The following is a 21,376-nucleotide window of genomic DNA, read 5'->3' as shown; positions in this document are numbered from 1 at the left end:
CCTGATTCTGTACTGAGCTAGTGAACATTTAAAGCAGATATGTAGTCATGGTTAGACTCTTTTTAATATTTTCTTTGTGTGAAGACTTAGTATTGGAGATTTCCTTACATGCCATGTTTTTCTCTCTTGCTTTTAGAATGACTGATTATGTGTAGAAAAGTGAGACTTTTAATGGCTCCCATTCACTGTTGCTATGCTTCTAACACTAACTGCCTAGTTTGCAAACATAGCATATTCTAGTCCCACAGTTGTTCTGAGAAAAGAAAGTCCCTATGCAAGTGGACAAAATGGTAACAATGTTGGCTGGAATTAAACCTGAATTATGATGTCTACTTAAATGCTGCCCCATTTTCAGCAATATACTAAGTCATAGTTGCATCACAAGTTGCCAGATACCCATTTCCTAAATAACAGCCAAGGGAACCCAGCACAGAGTATAATAAAACTCCTGGATATGCCACCGGTCTGTTTGATCTCCCGGTACTGCTCTCAGACAACTTCCTCTCCTCTCCTCTCTAGACATTGCAAATTACCATAAAATAATAATAAAGCTGGAGACTCACTGCTTTTTTCTTGCATAACCTTTGAGTTAGAGACAAGACTAGTTTACTTACCTTTTCAATTGGTCTGAAGTATAACATTTCAGTGTGAGTCCATAAAGGGAGAATCCTTGCTATTTTTCTATAGATTAATAACTAGGTACCCCAGTACTAGTACTCCAACACAGACATAATTAAAGTAATGATTTTAAATTGAGTCTGTACAGCTATTAATATTTTCCTCTACGCATTTATTTACATGTATCAGTTCTTTAAAATCCTAAATGAATGTCAATAAATTGTAATTAATTCAGATTTTCTTATAACTTGTAAACAAATAATGTTTGAAGCCCATTCATAAATATTTCACAGACATAATAATTTTGACCACAGTTTAATGTGTCTGAGAATTTATGTGCTTATGGGAGTCCCCCGGTGGTTTGGGGTCACTCTGCAGCACTTCAGTTTGCCTACTGCATTTCTTGGGCCAGCACTGCAGGAGTTCAAATACAATTGTTACCTTGCAGAGCTTTTGCAGGTCAGACATTCCTGCCATTCTTTTTTTTTACAGAGACATAAACAAAAGCAATATGATCACATGACACGTTATGAGTACAATTGTTGTTACATAACTAGTTGCTGTTAATTGCTACTTTCAATACATCAATGTATTGAAAGTAGATCTGTATCTAAAGACAATTTTTGAAATACTTTTTAAATTATTATTTTTTTAATTGTTATTCTCATGTTGTCATGTTTCATCAGGGTTAAGTTGTGTTGTGCTATTTGGATTTCACAGAAGAGTTTATAAGTTATCTTTATTGACTTTGGGGAACAAATTAACCCAACCAATTAACTGAAAGGCAATTGTGTTATTTACCCAGTCTCATTTGGCTTGCAAAACTATATTTTCTGAGAAGCTACTATTTCTTTTAGCAATACTAACTACCGTAAATTGTGTCGCTTAAAGAATTAGCATAACTGCTGTCTACCTTTTATGTTGTACGACTATTCCAGTGGGACAGAATTTCTCCAGTTTTACATAGAATTAATTCCAAATGTAATCTATGATATTGCATTAAAAAAAAATTGTTCCTTGTACAGTATTTGTCTTTATATTGCCATGTTTATGTGTTACAAAGAGACTGGTGTTTGACCAAAAAGCCTTTTTAGCTGTAATCTCTGTTGTTGTGAAGCTGTAATCTCTGTTGTCATGTGCCACAAAATCAATGATTTCTGCAGCAGAGAAATCAACCTTTAGACCTCACCAGACATGATTAAGAAAACGGATACATATATGTTCTTTTAAGAGGCTGTGTCTTCACAGACATAACAGAAAATACAACAATGCACACACACTCAGTCCTTATTACAATTTAGATTAAGAAATTAACATGTATATTTTTGGACTCTGAATGGAAGCTGGAATACACAGAGGGAGCTCATATATTGACTGGGAGAAAATGGAAAAGGGACCTAGACCAGAAATCAAACCAATTCATGCAGCATTAATTCAATTGAAACTAATGAAACAAAATCCAAATCTTTGACATTTCTGCTTTTATTATTTCTGCCAATTTTTTCCTTCAGTCAGATTAATTAGTGTTGTTCATTTTCCACTTCCCATTGACAAGTCTGGATTCCTGCTGCTGATGCTCTTGTGACTGGTCAGTTTAAGCTCAGTAAAACTTAATGACATGAAGTGAAGGGTTCCCTTTTTACATATTCAAAGAAAGGTCCAGGCATAGCACTACCACCCTCTCATTCTATTTTTTCTGTCTCTGCTATTTCCCTCTCCTTTTATTGTGAGTTGTCATGGAAATGAAAGCCCATACGGATAGAGTGGGGGTTGGGGGGGCATCTATTCTTGAGGCAGTAGTGGGGTTGATAGTGGGCTGGGAGTTGTAAAAACAGAGCAATTCATGCACTTATAAACAGAGAGTGCGACAGAGCAGAAGGGAGGTGGATGGGTTGGGGGCGGAAGAGGGAGAAAGAGTCCAGGGAAAAAGCTAAATAGTGAGAGGCCCTGGGGGGTTAGCGGCGATAGGAACCAACGCCACGTGTTTTTGGCCCTGTTTTCTTACTGATAGCACGTTTCAGAAAGATTACATCATGGCTTACAAGACTGCTATTTGAGACAGACTGCAGAGGAATCACTCTCTTCATTGCTGACTGCAAAATGAACTCCTGGTAATGCCACCTGTTGTAGAAAAGTCTTTCTTTTTTTTTAATACCGTGTAAACATTAGTCATCATTCATGCAATTCTATTTTGAAACTAGAATTGCCAGTAATAATGCCAGTATAGATTTTTGGGGGGATGATTTAATAAATGAAAATAACAGAATCTTGCCCTTAAGACTAAAGGAAAATTTTGATTTTGCAGTGCTATGGAATGCTGCTTTTGTTTGGAATACAGTTTACTTGCTTTTCCCTGAAACTCATTTGCTTTATTCCTTGATGATACATAAATTAGTTCCAAATCATCATATCCTGAAGATGAAAAGATTTCTATTTCTTACTCCGATTTCTTCAGTCAAAACAATCAAATCTAATCATCAATGGTGTTGGACATGCTTGGACTGTTTCACTTTTTGCCACATCATGACCAACATTTTCAATGTATTTTATTGGTATTTAATTTGTTCAGCCAGCACAGAAACACACCTCTATCCCACATTATTCTCCACCCATCTTTGCACTAGCACTTACAGACACAATAATAGGCAGGAAATATGAAACAGGACTTGGATTATGAAACTTAAATAACATCAGGAAACTAATAATATTACAGTCAAAAAATGATGTGACTCTTTGGGCTTTTCTACAGTGGCTGTTGACGACTTGTTGCCTTGTTGACAGAAGCCAGTGCTGCTGTCACAAAGACAGTGAAAGCTGATAGCAAAAACACCCTATGACTGTTCTGTAATTTGCAGCGAGGAATGATGGCCCTAGCAAGTGCACACAAACATTTCAGCCAAGAACCGAAAATAATAGATTCATTTTTTGTTCATTCTTTCCTTATCCACTACCCTGTTCATGCTGCTTAACATGCAAAATTTGCTCAAGGGAAAAGATTGTGTGTTCAGTTATCTATACGATAGTCTGGGTCAGTGGTCCAGGGAGATTCTAAACATTCCAGCTTTTGTTATTTCATTACCAGGATGAGCGTCAGCCTCGCCATTCACAGCAGCTGACCTGCAAACTAACTGGTGAGGGCACTACTGGCAATGGCCCGAGATAAGTCTGTTGTTTTTCGATTGATTGTCAGAGGCGGGTAGTAATTAATTACACTCACTCAGCTGCATCTTCTTGAGTAACATATTGGAAGAAATTAACTTTTAGATACCAGAAAAAATGAGCCAGAAGAAGATGAAGTTAATGGCAGCAATTATTACAAAGAAATGAAGAAATGGAGAGTAGTATGAGAATGTGGTGTAGGAAGAAAAAGTGGTCCAGCTGTCAAAACTCAGAGCAGAATGGAGATGGCTCAGAAAAACCTAAGCCACTCTAATTATAAGCTTAACCCCACTTTTATGTTGCAGGCCAAATTGACACGTTTTAAAGTTTAACTTTAAAAAAAAATAGTTTGAAGTATTTGTTTTTGCATGAAAGTTTATTAGTTATAACAATATTAGTTTAATTATGCTAGTTTTAATGCTAGCTTTGACTTTAGCACATGTTTAAATATGTGACGGATCATGACTGTTTTGAGTAGGCCTCAATTTAAGTTAGATATAGATTCATGGTTTAATCAACATAACTTAATCAGTAGACCATTTTTCTTAGATATAATGATCACGATTTGATTAAAATTATTTTAATCAGTAGTTTTTTTTTATATTAGATCACATTCTTAAGAGTGTATAAGTCATATATTGATTTAGAAATTGTTTTAGTTTATTATAACCAAAGAGGTTGAAATCTATCCATCCATCCATTTTCTTACACCCTGGTCCCTAGTGGGGTCGGGAGGTGCTGGTTCCTATCTCCAGCTAACGTTCTGGGCGAGAGGCGGGGTTTACTCTGGACAGGTCGCCAGTCTGTCGCAGGGCAACTGAGAACTAATCAAAAAATATTGAGTGTAACCGATGTTTTGGTATTGAAACTGCTCATGTCTGTTTTATAAGAGTTTGAAGACATTATTTGAAGCGTGCTCATTTTTGTAATAGAATCTCCTGTTTGATGCACTGGGTCAGAGGAGAGGTCAGGAGAGCTCTGCGTGCTTCAAGAACCAGTTTGAGGCAGTTTGAAGGGATGAAAAACACAGATAGCTGATAAACTTTGGTCCTGCTTTCTTGAGTGAAATGTTTCTGTATGAAATGTACACATCTATTGTTCGTACCCTGGGAAAGTGTGTAGGGAGGATAGCTCAGACAGCCGTGAATTCATCCCTTGAATTCAGCATGTAATGACATGTATAGCCCGTGCACATTGATATAAAAGTAAATGAGCTAAAAAAGATAGTCAGATCACTGTGGAGGAATTGTCTTAACTGCCACATGCAGTGGTCTCTGAAGGCTCGTCTTCGTATTTTTGTATTTTTTCTAAGGTAATTAATTTCTTCTATGTGGCTTTGGTTTCTGATGATTACGATGAGCTGTTGGTGTGATTTTATGCACTGGATTGTTTGAATAAAATTCTGGTTGATTGTGAAGTTGAACAGTGACTGCTGTCTTCATGGTTTCAATTTTACATACGACATTAACGGACCTGGGGAGACGAGACAACAACGAGCAACAGGTGGAAAATATCTTGCTTTCTCAACAATATCTTAATCCTCTCATTCAGTTGCTTAAATCTTCTCCAGGCTCCTTTCACTGACTCTTCAGCCTTTTCCCTTGTTTTCAGGATATCTTGTGGACATTGATGCACTTTGCTCCTTTTTTCCCTCTTTGATGTTTTCTGTTTACTCGCTTCTTTTTAGAGACCATGTGTCAGCGAATGAGCTGCTCTAGGTGATCAAAGTCTTATCTTGATTAGGAAGAGATGGAGAGGCTCTTTCAACAATGTGCAATGAAAAACCCCAGATACACAGTGCTTTTAAGAATCGAAAACACCAAATTTAGTAAAAGCCAGTAGAGGAAAGAGCATAAAGGCTCAGTGACCTGTGGTAATACCAGTCTATTAAATTTTCTAAGATCATGAAACATTTCTACACATCTAAAGAGAAATTATTAGGGACCCACAGAACTACATCTGCTGTTTTGCATGCATCTCACTTTGGATGGCTCATTAACACAGTAAAGTACACCACTGTGTGATAACCTAGGGCATGCTTCCTGACTCTTAGGCATGCTTTCATCCTGTGCCCTTTCATTTTACTATCAACCTGATAATAGAAGGTTTTACTGTTGAATGTTCAGGGCCAGTGTATACCACAGTGTTTCTATGAATTTTTGAAAAGAAGGAAAAATAATTAAAGTATTTTTCTGGTCTAGATAATCATGGGGAAAGAACAAATTATTTATGCGTGTTTGTATTTCCATACTTTATTCCTCTATTACTAAATATAATAATATATAAATGACACTAGAATCTTCCATGAAAATCTTGTTTAATTATAATGTGCTTTTCTGAATCAATTCACAGACATGCGAATGCAAGTTGAGGAAAACCATGAGACAAAAACATGCTTAAAAAGATTTTTTACTTTAAACTCAGTCAGATACCCACCCCAAAACTCACCCAACCCCCCAGAAACCTCAGCCATCTTCCACAGTCCAGTTGCAACAACAGGTGGCTCGTGGGGGTTTGGGTGAGTGCAACTCAGCAGCTGCACAAAAGGACCCAACCAGGACCCTTTAGATAGGGTCTCCCCTCTCAAGCGTGCCGAGGCGCCTCTGGCCCTGCCCCCATTCACCCGGGCAGATGCTATGAGCGATCCACAGGTGGCAGATGAGAGGAGACGCTGGACTTCTATTGTTACGTAACACAGATCAGTTGAAAGGGTAGACCTTTTTGTAAATGATTTTATTCATCTTAATAGAGAAAAAGACTTAATGAGCCAACACAACATGAGCACCAGGTGTAGAAAACACATCAAACAACAAAACCCTGACAAGCAGAATGCAGTGATTCATGTAGCCCATAAAATTCCTTCAATGTGCTTCCTTTTAATTTCAACCAGGTTCCAGTTTCAGTTTTCCCATTGTTGTACTTCGCAACAAAATTTTCCAACGAACTCACACACTTTGATGTTTTTAACTGGGATTTTCTGTGCTAGACCAGCACAGCATAGTGTGTAATTGTGAAGTGCATGGTTTTCAAACATTTTTTACAAATAAAAAATTCCTGATACCCTTGCTAAATTTAGAAACTGAAATGTATGCCAATTCTTCTTTGTAAAATAGGTCTGACTCAGATTGGAAATTCCATTTTCAAGTCTTAACACTTATTCTCTATACAAATTAGGTCTGGACTTTGACTGGACAGTGGCTTCATATTTTTGTTGATTGGAGTTTCAGTATTCTGTTAAACTCTTAAGCATCTATTTGCTGGTATTATGTGAATAAACACATCTAACAGGACATGTTGCAGCTTTGCTCTTTCTCCTCATTTATTTATGAATTTACAGTTATATAAGTGGTGGGCCTAATTTGCATAGCGGTATGTGTCTGGTAAATTCCACATGTGCAGCTTCACAGTTTCATCTGTTTTTTGTGCGTACGCAAATAATTCACTAAACGCAAGAATTTAGTAGAAAAATACTCCCAGTCTTCACAAATGAGGCCCCAGAAGTTTTGCAGGCGAAAAGACCAAACTGAACCATAGGGGATGTGATGTTTCCTTAAATTAGAAAGCAATGGAGTTATTCTCATTTTGATATGCCTATGTGCAATATTTAGGCCACCTATAACGAATATGTGTGCGATTTGTGTTTTTCAAAGAAAAGAAAACATGAGATGTGTTTACTAAACGTCATTTAAAAGCTGCGGACTCCCCTCTGTTTCATAATGGTAAAGTCCGATGTGAAGCGCAGAGAGATCACAGTGAGCGGCGCATCAGCTGTGCGGTTGTCTTGGACTGGGGATCTTCTCTCACCGCCTCCGCTTTTTATTCCCCCAAATTCCCTCGGACAACGCTATTTTAATTCCCAGCAGCATACTCAATTACCAGTGTGTTCAACTACAGACGCGTTCAGAGTGTTTATCATCTTTCTGGACTCATTGGGAGAGGATTTCCTGGCTTTTTTTTTTAACAAGTGGAGAGACTCGACCAAGTTTCTCCCGGTTTCTGCCTGAGGAATGAGAGGATTGCCGGGGAGGAAGAGCCGTAATTCTCAGGTCTGAGCGAACAAACGGACAGAAACGGAGGGAACTGCTACTGAAAATGGAGGAAAAGACTCTCCCTGGAGCAACACGTAAGTCTTTACTCACGGGCTGAAATTTGGTCAGTTTGAACGATTTGGCGACTGCTTTGTCAGTCACCCACATTTTCACACTCAGAAAATTTAAAGTTACGTCCTACAGAGGTTCAGAAATAAGATTAGCAAAACGCCTTGATCGAAAATAAACCTGTTAACGTCATTCATAAATGCTAATTCATTGGGATGTCATGCTAGCACAACATGAGTACCAAAATTTTTGAGCAAAAATGTTTTAACAGTGATACTTTTTAATACAAAACAGCAATTACCCTAAGCAAGACACCGTCCTTCTCACCCTTTAACCGCTTTGTGTCGTTCTCCATTCATTGCGCAGAAAGCCATTGAGGTTATAATAACACAATTTGCTGTAGATGAGGTAATCTCACCAGTACTATCCCATCCCCCTCCTTATGTTAGGATTAGATCCCCACTAACACGATGCAGTTACAGACTGGGGTCCATCTCTGTGCAGAGGATATTCAGTAGTGCACAGGTGGAGACAGAGGTATGGAGTGCCAGAAGTGCCACAATGACGTATTTCGTGTATAATGTTTAAATTAAAAATGTAAACAAATGCATTTATATAATCTGGAATTTATTACATAAAATGTGAAGATATTGTATATTAAAATTCTTTATTTTTTTAACATATTTTTTTTTTATTTCACTGTTTTAGTGTGCTGCAGTACTCTGCAAATTAATTTAAGAGACCATTATAACTTGCCAAGTAGACCCCAACTTTTACCTTAATGCGTTTCTGAATTCTTGATAACTTCATCAGCCCAGGCCAGTGCCATGCTCCTCATTCAGCTGTTGCAAATTCCCTGAATACTTGCCAGTTTGAACTCTTTCTTTGTTGTACAACTGCTCTTTTGGTGGCATCAGATGTTTGAATCTCTACATTAAAGCATTTGAGCATTGAGATGCTGCCTGTTTCTGGAAATAGCACAATGCAACCTCCTCCTTCAAACAACAAGAAGACTTCCTTCCTGCTGACGGGGGGCTTCATGGAGGGAGGCTAGCTTGTTTTGGCTTTGCATCAAGTGGGAGGTTAGATGTGTTCCACCCTGTTATGTGGGAATCCTGAACGTTCTGAATAGACATAAAACCTTAAAAGTCTCAAAGGTAATTTGTCTTGTCATCTGACTCACAGCAGAGAAAAGGATACTTTAACTCTTCAGTTTCATGTAATAGAGTAATTGCCAGTCATGTTTATCAATGTTCAAGGTGTTTTCCAGGTTTTAAGATGCAGTGTATTAAAAGAAAACTTTTTACCTATTGAACTTGTTCACATTTAGTTAGATTACAACCCTAAATTTAAATGTCTTTATGGAAGCCCAACACAAATTGTGAAAACTTGTGTAGTGGGAAAAAACCCCCATTGTTTTCAAAATGCACAGATAACAGTTTGGCATGCATTTATCAGTTTCATTTACTCTGGTATCCTTTAATGAAATGCATTGCAGCCTGTTTTCTCCAGAAGTGACCAACTTGGAAAATACAACCCAGCTTTGTGTAATTGTTCTGTGAAGGCCTGAGAGGTTTGTTAGAGAATTGTAGCAAAAAACAAAAACAAAACATCTTCATAGAATGTAAGTAACACATTAGACATTGTCGAGATTAAGTTGTGGAAAAGTTTAAATTAATGTTAGGTTACAAAACAAATTTTATGCTTTTAATATCTCACTGTGCACTTTGCTCACTGAAGTGAAGCTGCAAACTGAGAATCTGTTGACAGACCTGTTATGAGTTGTACAAATCTTGACTTATTTGATCCCCCATAGTGAAACATGGTAGTGGTAGCATCACACTGAAGATATGTTTTTCTTCATTTCTTTAAAGATGGGCTACCTGGTTAGAGTTGGTATGAAGATGGACTGAGCTGAAAACAGATCAGTCGTGGAAGAATCATGGAGTAGTTTAGAAAGCATATTCATGCTAGAGAATCGCCCAGTCCAAGTTCAGACATAAACCACATTAAGACTTTGAGATAAAACTTGAAAACTAACATTTTATCCTTTTCCTACCACTTTGATAATGCTGTCTTATCAATGAGATATGTTAAGTCACATAAAAGCAAAATAAACAGTAAAGTTTGTGGTTCTAATGTAAGGAAATGTGAAAGAGATCTGATTTTGTATCAATACAATGACATACTGTTGATTTTACTTTGTAGATTTATTTTCTTGTTAACCTTTTGACGCTTTATCAGGTATGGCATTAAGCCTTTAACAAATGAAAGCATAGATGTGTTTTCTAAAAACCGTTTAAAAAAATGGTAAGAATATTTAAGAATAATCTTCTGAAGCCTTGTCTTCGCTGTGTGTTGCCCACGTAAAACATGCTTGAGCAAGAACACCTGGATTCTTCCAAATAGTTGGGCTAGGCCTCCCTAGCCACAAGATTGTTCATTTTATCTCCTCCTTTGAAAGGCTTATCCTTGGACCTGAGCTGTTGAAAGCTCCATCACCAGCCCTGAGAAAATGTGCTGTCAGGATTTTTTCCCAAAATCTTCTAATCCCTCTTTTTTTTTCTATTCTCTTTTTTTCCCTAAATGTTTTTTTCTGCTGCTTTTATGACAACCTGCTCTTTTTAAGTGTAGCACCTGAGCAACCAAGGCATGACAAGCAAAGATAAGGAGGGACTTTACTTTTTCCTTTTATGTATTTAGCATCCTCTGAGAAATTTGTGCTTTAGTTAAAAAATGATTCACTTGATTTTGAACCTGCATCGCCACACTTACTGTGAAGAGTAAAGAAAGGGATAATAGTGTAATCCTTGTCTGTTTTGTAATGAGGTGGAATCCACCAGCTTTAGCAGTCAGAACTGCTTTAGCTGTAAACAGGATCAGTCAACTATGCTTTTTCAGCCACAGGAGTTATGTAATTTGGGGAGGGGAGAAGCATACAACATTGTCCCATTTTTGGAGCAGCTTTGAATCTCTTTGTAAAGGAATAATAGTCTGGATCCCACAGACCCTCCTAGTTTTACGGTGTAATTATAAATCCTTATAGCAACAGAAATGAGTCTTTGTTTAGCAGTGGGGCTTAAAAAATCAGCTAAAACTAGCAGTTTGATGCATGCTAGATTCAACTTTGACAGTGTATATGAATTGTATGGTTTAAGCCATTGGGCATGTAGCATTACCATTGCTTGACTTTGGGTTATTAATGATGTGAATAAAAATACATAAAATAAGTTTTTTTTTTTCATATTCATCTTCTACATCTTAAAGTGTAGAAGATGAAATCTGTTTCTGGATGACATGTAACACATTTCATGCACAATCAAAAAGGTTTTGACTCCCATGTGTATATGGTTGGTTAGATTAACTTTGAACACCTCACAACTGCTCATAAAGTACCTGTAAAACCTACATATTGTTACTGTAGCTATAGTGTGGTGTTCATCTGCAAAAGGGTTTCTAGTTCCTAGCTGTGCAAGATGGATGCAAAGCCCAGATTCAGCAGATTTCAAAGTGGGGCTCAGCCATATAAGCTGTACAGAAACAGACATGAGAAGATCAGAAACATCAGTCGCAAAGAAACCGGTTGAAGTCACTCCAACTCTGTAGCAGTGAGCCCTTGGTTTGAATCCACAGCACAGTTTGTGGACTGTGACATACTCGTAGTTGTTTATGCTGCATTGTACTGTGTCACACTTGAATATGTTAAGAAAAATTTTGAAATACAACAACCACAGCTTTATGGTCTCTATTTTTTTATTTATTTATTTATTTTTTTTAAGCTTTGACCAGTTTTAAGGATTTTGGTCAATTCAAGTTTCAAATGACAAAAAAAAGACTTGTTTGCACCTAGATGTAATCACCTTGTTTTAGAAGCATAAATGATGTCACGCTGTGTGTGCGTGTGAGGGACCAGCAGCAGCTCTGTTTTTATTTTTTTATATTTTTTTATTTTTATGGATTATATGCCTCATACTCTCAAGGCACAGTGGCAGTTTTAACAAATATGTAATAGACATTGTTTACAAAATCTAGATGCTGTGGCTTTAACCGATTGAAAAGTCAAGAGAGTAAATACATTGTCATAACTTTCTTTTTCAGAGCCAAAAGTTATCTAAATAACAAAAAGATTTGTTCAGTAAACCCTGTCTTCCAAAAATATTTAATTCAGATTGTCTGTTATATCATGATTCCTTTTTATCCATTTTTTTCTATATGATTTTCTCTTTCTAAAAGAGAAACTACTGTGTAGAGTTTTTAAACAAAGACTCAAGCCAATATGACATAACCCAGATTTAAGACAGTTGCACCAAAACAAATTTATCTAGAGGATAAAAAATGCTTTAAGGAGGAGCAAACTATGTCTGAAGTACAACTCCCCACATAGACGAAGAGTCAGGTCAGTTCTAGTCCATTCTGTAACACCCAACTGGTGTAAATCACACCACCCTGATGTTGACCTATCATAGGAGGATAGAAGGTGGATCCCTGCCTGCCGGAAAGGCAAACAGTGTAGCAAGTGGTTTCTATTAAAACTTAAAGTGGTCCTATTGTGATACCTGCTGAAAGATATGAAGAAGTTTGAACCTAAGTTTAAAAAGGAGGCATATATGAATGCTTTTATGTTGGAAACATGAATCACTTTAAAGGGTAGCACATTTGAACTTTAACCTTGGCAACTCAAATTCAACATGGACTCTGCAAATAAACCCTTCAGTAGTCTATATGTCGCTGTTAATCCTTCTGAAATATACAGGTTACAGTGTTGGCCTGTAACCAACACTGTAACAGGCCAGTGGTTAGATTTTTTTATTTCACTTATGATGAGAAATTTATTTCTTATTTCACTCTTGGCAAGCTCTCTGACTAGCAAGCTTATTAAGCCAAATGTCACAGATTCTTGCAATGATATCAGAGGCCACCAGACTGTAGGCATATTCTGCCAATATTTATTCAATGCAGCAGAGCATAATGTAATCAGAAAGACAAACACTGTGAACGTTTGTTCATTCACTGAGCTGAAGAGAAGAAATATAACCTTTCTCTTTGCGCTCACATTTAAACTTTACTAGTGATTGACTAGTCAAAGCTGCTAAAAATGTTTTAGAAATATCATTAAAACATGCACTTGGTAATTGGAAGGTTATTCAAAGTTAAATGAGCAAGTTGTTGTTGAAATGGAAAAAAGGCACATGCAGTTTTTGGCAGGCATCTTTGTGGTCACCCCTTATCTTTTTTGTTGATGGTGTTGCTGATTCAGCTGTGCCAAAGCTGCCTTGCTGCCTCCTTGGAACAAAGAGGAAGTCTTGATTTGGATTGATGTTGCTTGTTTCTGCCACCTCCATTGAGGTGAAAAATATCCAAGATGTTCCTCTTCTTCTCTCTCCAGTCACCAGATCTATCTGCTAATATTAGACCACTTCCTCCTCAGTTAAAGGCCAAACATCCGATGTTACGACCATGTAAACAGATCATCTCTTGCACATGTTGTGCTTCTTTAAAGTAAATGTTTTAAAAAATTACAACTTTGCAGGAGTTGATTTTTATCTTCTATTACTGGAGCTAGCTGACAAAAAGAAACATGAGGTGACGTTGCTGTCTGTAAATAAGCTCTGGGTTTTTATGTGGGTAGACAAAAATCTTCCAAATGATGGTTTTTGGTTGTAATTGTATGGTGTTAAGAGTTCTGCTTAGATTGAAGCTTGAAGTAAGTTTGTGAAAATATCCACGTTGTCACAGAGCAGGTGATGCTTTAGTGTATTTATGGCCAGAAAGAGTCTGAGACAAGCATGCTGCCATCTTTGTGCTTATGATGGCTTGTTTGTAGTCCATAAGTAATGCACAGGTTATTTGCCAATGCTTGACTAGGTATGGTAAAAATCTTTTCAGTTCTGTGTCCTTCACACGCTATTGTGTTGGATGCATGTAAAAATAATACATTTTTACATGAAAGAACTGCTCAGTGTATGGATTTGGATTAATATTTTTTACCAATATACTATGCAATGAGATACCCAAATGAAATTATTGGTAATATATTATAATTGATGTGCTATATATTCATGCTCTGGATACCACACAGCTTTGATACACAATGTTTTATCAACTTCAAAGAAACGAGTATAAGCTACAGCATTTGAATCTATTTGTTTTAGTGTCAATTATGGTGAGCTAATATCACTCCAGATATTCCAGATCAATAATGGCAAGCAGGAAAACAAAAACAAAGCTATGTATGTTTTTAGTTGCATGGAAAACAATACTAGGTTTTGGTTGAATCAAAGAGTTTAACTATTTGGATCACTTCAGCTTGAGATGTGTTTGATTCAGAAAATATTTTAGTTTCCATTTTTGAATGAAACTATTTTTTTTTTTTTTGGGGGGGGGGATTTGTTACTTCAAAAATACTTATCTTATTCAAAATAATTTCAAAAGTGGATATATTCATTTAAGATGCTAATGTTTTACACCAGGCTGCCATATTAAATATTATGTTTGGATAATTGCACAGAAATATAACAGACAGACGATACACACTTTTGCATGCAAACAGGAAAAAAACACACATCCACCCATCCTTCCAAATTCCTAGCTCCAATCTCTCAATATTCTGTTAAATTAATAAAATGAAATAAAATAGTAAAACTGTTTGCTAGGCAACACTTTTAGTTCAGTAAAACAGGAGAAAGTGTTAGCCAAGATGATAAAATGGTATGATTAAAGATGATGAGATGCCATCTTTTTTCATTGAATTAAACTTTTCGGATTCTAAATGTGGCGATCATTAAGGACATTGGACAGAGGTGAAAAAAAAACAGGAAGCTCAGCAAGTTTGGGCACTATAAAAGAAACGCAAATTAAATGGCCACAGGAGAAGCATTTCTAATTTTTATTGAGTAAATGTAGGCGTTGCATTGACAACTTCCAACCTTGTGTGAACTTTCTCATCTATCATAGGTAAGGTTTATGTTCTGGTGAACTGCCAGGTAGCTACTCCCCTCTGATGCATCTTTCTGCAGCCTCTCTACTTGTTAGTGATGAGAACCAGGTGGACTCAATCTCCTAGCAATCAGAGAGTGCAGGTACTTTAGGTGTGACTAACCTGTCACTCCTGTTTGAAGAAATACCACAGCATGAGAAGCAAACAGTGCTGGTAGCACATGTAAATTCAGAACTGTGCAAATGTTTTCTACAAACTGTAAAGAACAGCCTGTAAGCCTCACAATGCTGTTACTCATTTCCTGAATCTCATTGGAGCAGCACATGGACTCTGGTTGTTGTACTGAACAGTTTTAATATTAAAATCAAGTGAGTAACTTAAAAAAAATAAATAAATACACTTGGTGTTTATTGTTTATGGTAGAAAGTGAAAATGAATAAATGTTGAATAGAATTTTGACTAAAAATATATTTAACAAAATGTTGAGGAATATGCTAATTTATTTATTGGTGTTGAATTTTACTATAAAATGTTTGCTATTTATTATACTTTTGGAATAATTGGTTTAAAAGGGGGGAAATCTGTTTGATTATTTCACAATGTATGTATCTTGTTAATTTCAAAATAAAATAGCGTAGATGTGTTTCTGTTTCTTCTGAGGTTTTTCACCTATGTGGCTGGAAGGCTAAAAATTATGGTGACCATGGATCAGCTAAATTGAAGGCTCTTTGGATTAACTGGAATAATCCAGTTAATTTTCATAGTAGAGACTATCACTTTCAAGTGGGGAATCGCACAGTAAACCAAACTTGACAGTTTAAATGAAATGATGCAAAGTCCTGATGTGGAATAAAACCATGTAACTGGCCTGAAATCTCAGTAACATTTACTTGAGTAGCTATATTTTACGTTTCTAAGAAAAGCACTGTTGGGTTAAAGGTTTCTGTTTTGTCACAGCACCATAGTGAAGGTGCTTTAAACCTTTGGTATTTTAATTCAGATTGGTGTTTTGATTTGGGCCAAAGTAAGCCAAGTTGCATAAAGACCAAGCAGGATGAATGAAACTGAGTTGTCCCATACTTTATCTGAGGAGAAATCCAGTAAAACACAAACCAGAGTCTTCCAAGCCTCTTAAAATAACATTTACATTACTTCCAGTTAATGTGGCAGCATCGGTGACCTAGAAATCCCCCTCGTCTTCTGATGTCATTGAGCACAGCTTGTATTTTCTGCAGCTTGACTCAGTTTTCCTCCCCTACCTCTAGACATGCCATCTAGGTTGGGTCTTGGTGTTTGTTGGGGCATGTTCCCTGGCAGCAGCAGCAGATGCTGGGTCTGTAGGGAGCTGCTGCTAGTTTAGATAAGCGGATCCTTTCATCAGCGCTGTGGCTTTGGCGCATGCACACACACACACACACAGGCTCAGAGGAGAGCAGTGGCTAAATGCTCTGCATTGTCATGAGTCCGGGCCAGGTGATGAGAAGAAAGCTGCTGCAGCCATTGGTCAAAACATTAGTATTCACAGGTCTGGTGGACAGCAGTGGAGGAATCCTAGCCCTGTCGGTCAGGATGCACACCTACCTGAATGGATCAGTCTGATTACTGAAAGAAGAACAAGCTACTGCCCTATAGTAGGGATTGTTTTCTGTGTTTAATTGGTCTTACCTAGGTAGTAATTGATAAATGTTAATCTTGTATATTTTTGATCATACACTGACATAAGCAGTTTATTAAAACTGTTATAGGTCTTTACTTATTAAGATATTTTAAATAATGGTTTATTGACAGTAGGGCTAGGTGATATTGCTAAAAAGAAAATCCGATTATTTTTATGCCAGATGCCATTTAAATTGATCTCTGTGGCGATTACGAGAAAGTAGTCATACTATTAGCAGAATAAAGATATAATTTTACTAGAACATTTTACAATTATGAAAAAATTGTATTAATGATATAAAAAAAAACAAGAATCATTTGTTTTCTGCTTTTTTGTGTGTTGGAGTACTAATTAAATTACTACTTCCATCTCAATATCATGACTTTATTCTGGTACTATTAAGACTTTATTCTCACATTATTTCGATTTTAATGTCATGTGACTTTATTCTTGGGTGGAAAAAAACCTAAAAACTTAACCCTTGATTTTCATTATAGAGTTCACCTGCAATCAAAGTCCAAATAAAATAGAAGCTGTAAAAAAATATAAAAAAAAATAAATGCTTGTCAATTCAGGTGGTGAGACTTTGGCTTGCTGACATCACTCTGTACAAAGGAAATCAACAAAGTGCAACGGTGGAAAATAATTCAAAATTTTCCATTAATTAAATCTTAAAGAACCAAAAATTTGATCAATAAAATAGATTTTTTGCCCAGCCCTGATTAACTAACCTTCTCAGAGTTTGATGTTATTCTGAGGCAGTAATGCAGGTGTGTGGTAACATGGGAACATCATGGAGAACGGGGGACTTCCAGCATTAGTGTTAGTTGTGTACCACAGTGTCAAACTAGGACAGTTTGTACCTTTCTTCTGTCAGTGATGAGTCCTTTCAATTCCTACCTTTTAATGCTGTTTCCACTTCTAATTGCTACTCAAACCCTTGGCCTGAAAGCAGTGGCTCAGAGTGCAGTGTGGTTCAGTACTGCTGCTTGTTTACTCTGCACTTCCTATGCGTGTCTGGGGCCCTGGCTCTCTTGCATCATTCTTTTGGAAACTAATGGACACAACCAAGTGCGAGGGGTGATGTGTTGGGAGTAAGCGATGAGGTAGTTCATTTGTCTCATGCTCCATCCCAAATGAGATGCAGATCCGTTATGTGTGTTTCCCTGAGTTCCTCTTTTCTTCCTAATCAGTTGCACTCTTTCCTGTTTCCTTTGCAGTATTTTACTCCTAGACGGTATCTTCAATATGTTTCAAATATGTTTCGTTATGCAGTTTGTTTGACTTAGAATCCTTTATAGCAATCCTTTCTTTCATGTTGTAGTCTATTTCATAAGTATTTTCCTGCTGCATTTACTTCTTTTCTACTAACTGATGTTTGGCTTGAATAGAGCTGCTTCACAGAAGAGCTTGTGGCTTCATAAATATTACAACTGATGCCCTATATTTTTACTTTGCCCTGTATCTTGGCACGGCAGTGGCAACTCTCTGGATGCTGTGAAATGAACATCAGCTCCAACAGCACAACGGTAGGTCTGTTACTGGATAAAACAGCCATCAGGCTGTTGCTGGTATCAAGCTAGACAAAGATTTTGAACAGCTATTGTTTAAAAATAAATGTACATCTTGCCATTTCATCTGTTTAAAGTCCCTTTTTTAAGATGCAGGAGAAAGAGCCAGACTCTCCAGGGTTTTTGTTTATCTTCATGGAGCGCAGAGTGGTACATGGCTACCCGTTCACCACCTGTTGATCAGATAGTTTTAATATTAAAGCGTCTGATATCACTTCTTTAGATTCAGTGTGTTACTCCATTAAGATCAGAACAGCCGCATAACACAATAATCTTCAGGTTTTCTTGAAATCTGCTTTTAACTTTAGCCGTTGTTTATTCTTAATGTTTGCCTGAGTCTGTACATGTCTATAAAATATATTTATGGTTTCAGCTCTATTAACCAGTGCCTTGTGCTCCTTGCTGTAACAATGACCCCCGCCTCTGTTTTTAAATAAAAGCAATTGGCTCATGATATATTTTTATCCAAAGTTTTATATGAATAATGCAAAACTATTGTTGCTAAAATATTTTAAATCAACATTATTTCATGCCTTCCTGGAAACGAGACAAGTTAAGACAACACATATTAAAGATAGAAAGACATGACATGGTCCATGTCCATGACATCTATACATTTTATCAGCATAAACACATATTCATAGAAATATGTTACAATAGTTCAAAGCAAAATTTGAACAGGATGGATAATTTCCTTCTGAGTTTTTTCGTAAAACAGCATCACTGTTGTCTAAAGGGATTTCTCACAACTGGGGAATTTTCTGCTGAAACACTTAAAGTGAATACAGTACTGGTAATATCTGTAATCAGACTAACACAAATTAGATCAGTGCAGTAAATTGCTTCAGATTATGTCATTGTGTTGTCGTAAGGCCTTTGGTCTCTAAGCACACAAATAACAGATCGACCTGCTCAAAATGCAGATAATGCTCCAGAAAATCTGTGTGCAGTTAAATTTACAGAACTGTTCTGTGCTCCAAACATGAGCACAGCACTTATAAACACATTCATACCCCTTTGTTACAAAAAGCAAACAAACTTGAAGGCCACTTATTGACTGCACTTAGGAAAGTAATAAATGGCAAGGGATACTACGTGGAAAAGAAGACTCACATAAGTAGATATTTATAAAACAGCTCAAAGAATTATTAAAGCGTGAAATTGGATTTCGGCTGGAGCCCGTTTTGTGTCGCAGGATTTCTAGTCGCCCCAGTTTTAATTTGGCATTTTTACCCCAAATCTCCTCAGCTAAACTGCAAAGTGCTGCACTTTTGAACCATCATCAGCAAACACTGTTAAATTAAAACAATGAAATTAAATTCGCAATTTCCCTGACATTATTTTATGATTTTCCACTGGTCCACTTTACAGGATGAAAATGCCGCTGACTTGTGCTAATTACCTGCTGATTCCCAACCTGTCACTTTGCTGGCTTGCTGTGCTCAGGCATGCATGACATCCACACACCTCTGCATGAGTTCCTTTGCTCCTTGACTCGACTTGAGTGTCACTTTTACACTCTAATGGACTCATTTGTATGCTTCCTTGCCTGATACCCACAGGGTGGTAACTACAGAGAAAAGGAGAGCTTGAGCCACTGTTAAAGGTGATGTTCAATGAAGCAGTTTCCCTGATCTTCTTAAACCTAAGTTTTGTTTTCTTGCAGTCTGTTTGTTGTCTAAACAGATGTTGTTTATATAAGTACTTTTAAGCGGTACAAACATTTTTGCACCTCTTTGAAAAATAATCTTGAAGGAAACTTATTTCAAGTGCACCTAAGAAAAAATCTAAAATTTTCTTTAAATAAACCCTTTATTTAAGAACACTGATCTACTATTATTACTGCACAGGTCAGATCCTTCAGACTGTATGTGACTTGTTTCTTCCATACAGGTTTTTCAATAATCTGCATTAGATTCCTTTTCTGCGCACAGGCTGTAGAGTTCAGCTTGTTTGAAGAAGTAGATGTGCATTGATTCATAGATCTAAATAATATAAAATGATGTCACAGGGGAGTGGACTAATGGTTTTTGGCTGTAGTTCTCCTGTGGTTGCAGTTTCTTTGGGAAGCTTGAGGATAAAACTGGCTGAGTTACAAAGATCAGAGACTGCTCTAGTGTAATAAGAACACTAAAATTTGGTTGATTATTCTTATTATTTTTTGTTTTAAACTGATGTTATGCAAAAGTACATAAAACAACATTTTAAATATCTATTATTTAGTTTCAGATTTTCTCTCGCCTCTCTGTCTTACATCAGCTTAACCAGCCTTTATGTGCACTGAGGAGAATGCTTATGCAATATTTTCACAGACACTGCTGGAAGTAACAAAATCTCTTAGTCAAGTCATCTACCATAAACTCTCTCCTCCCAGTTATGTGGCTGTACAGGCAGGAGCTGGCATCAATCAGCCCTTGTTTTAGTCTCCAGCTCTGCAGAGGCAGTCCTCCCTCTGATCCCATTGCGTCTTACTCCCAGAGTGCATCAGATTTCATCGGTATTCATTGTCAGCAGCACCTGCATTCCAGAGATTGTGTTGCATTTTCACTCTTGTCATTATTGGCAATATAGTATGACCAGTAAATACAAGTACAGTTCCCAAGTGTCTGAAAAATAAATGTTTGCAATGATTGCTCTGGTTCCTGTAGCTCTTGTTACCCTTGATGCCAGATTTGCCCCTCGGGAACGGTGAGGAAATGGTTCTAAATTCCAGCACAAAGCTCCTATGGTTCACCACCAAAGGTGTTGCAGTAGATGAATGCCTGCAGCTCTGTTGCATCACTCATTTGCATAAACATTTCAGGGATGTAACTGTGCTAACATGTGAAAAGTTCTGACACACACAAATGCAGCTGGAAAAAGGTCAAAGCTGTTGCTTTCCCTTATTCTTTTACTGCATTCTTGGTTCCCACAGTTTAAATTATTAGCTTATGTTTTTAGAGCTTCCTTTTGTTGTCCTGAACTAATTCCAGTGTTCATCTTCTGCTTGCAGTTTATCTCATTACCATCCCCCTCTGCTTCCTCTCTCTTCTTGCTGTCATTGCAGTGTTTTGGCTGCTGTCCCGTTGCCATGCAGAGACCTCAACAATGGCCCCTCTCTGCCTGGGAATGCTTATTCAATTGTGGCAAACTTGGACAATGGAAACATAATGTCTCATCTCCCACCTGAAATCCTTTATAGACTCTGAGAGGGATTGCTGAAGCTCATGGTCATCAGCAACTTTTCCACATCCCACACTAATGATTTATTATTTCCATACCTGTCTAGGGACCACAGACTGTCTCTGAAGTGACAATGAGCATGTGTAGATCCAGGGTCCAAACTGTCCAGATGGAC

The 21,376-nt window shown here is 37.2% G+C and overlaps 1 protein-coding gene across 4 annotated transcripts in view; it reads left to right on the top strand.

Moving 5' to 3' along the window:
- The first annotated feature begins 7,531 nt into the window (after positions 1 to 7,531).
- map7d1a (MAP7 domain containing 1a) overlaps positions 7,532 to 21,376 on the top strand; it is a 40,328-nt gene continuing 26,483 nt past the window's right edge. For all 4 annotated transcript variants that reach the window (XM_044118063.1, XM_044118061.1, XM_044118062.1 and 1 more), the window contains exon 1: positions 7,532 to 7,900. In XM_044118063.1, coding sequence (XP_043973998.1) covers positions 7,870 to 7,900 — 31 coding nt within the window. In that variant the 5' untranslated portion in view covers positions 7,532 to 7,869. The remainder of the gene's footprint in view (positions 7,901 to 21,376) is intronic.

The sequence above is a fragment of the Gambusia affinis genome, linkage group LG05 (genome assembly GCF_019740435.1).
Source record: "Gambusia affinis linkage group LG05, SWU_Gaff_1.0, whole genome shotgun sequence".
Lineage (NCBI taxonomy): Eukaryota > Metazoa > Chordata > Actinopteri > Cyprinodontiformes > Poeciliidae > Gambusia > Gambusia affinis.
Note: the sequence above shows the minus strand (reverse complement) of the source record. Positions and strands in the feature narration are given on the sequence as shown.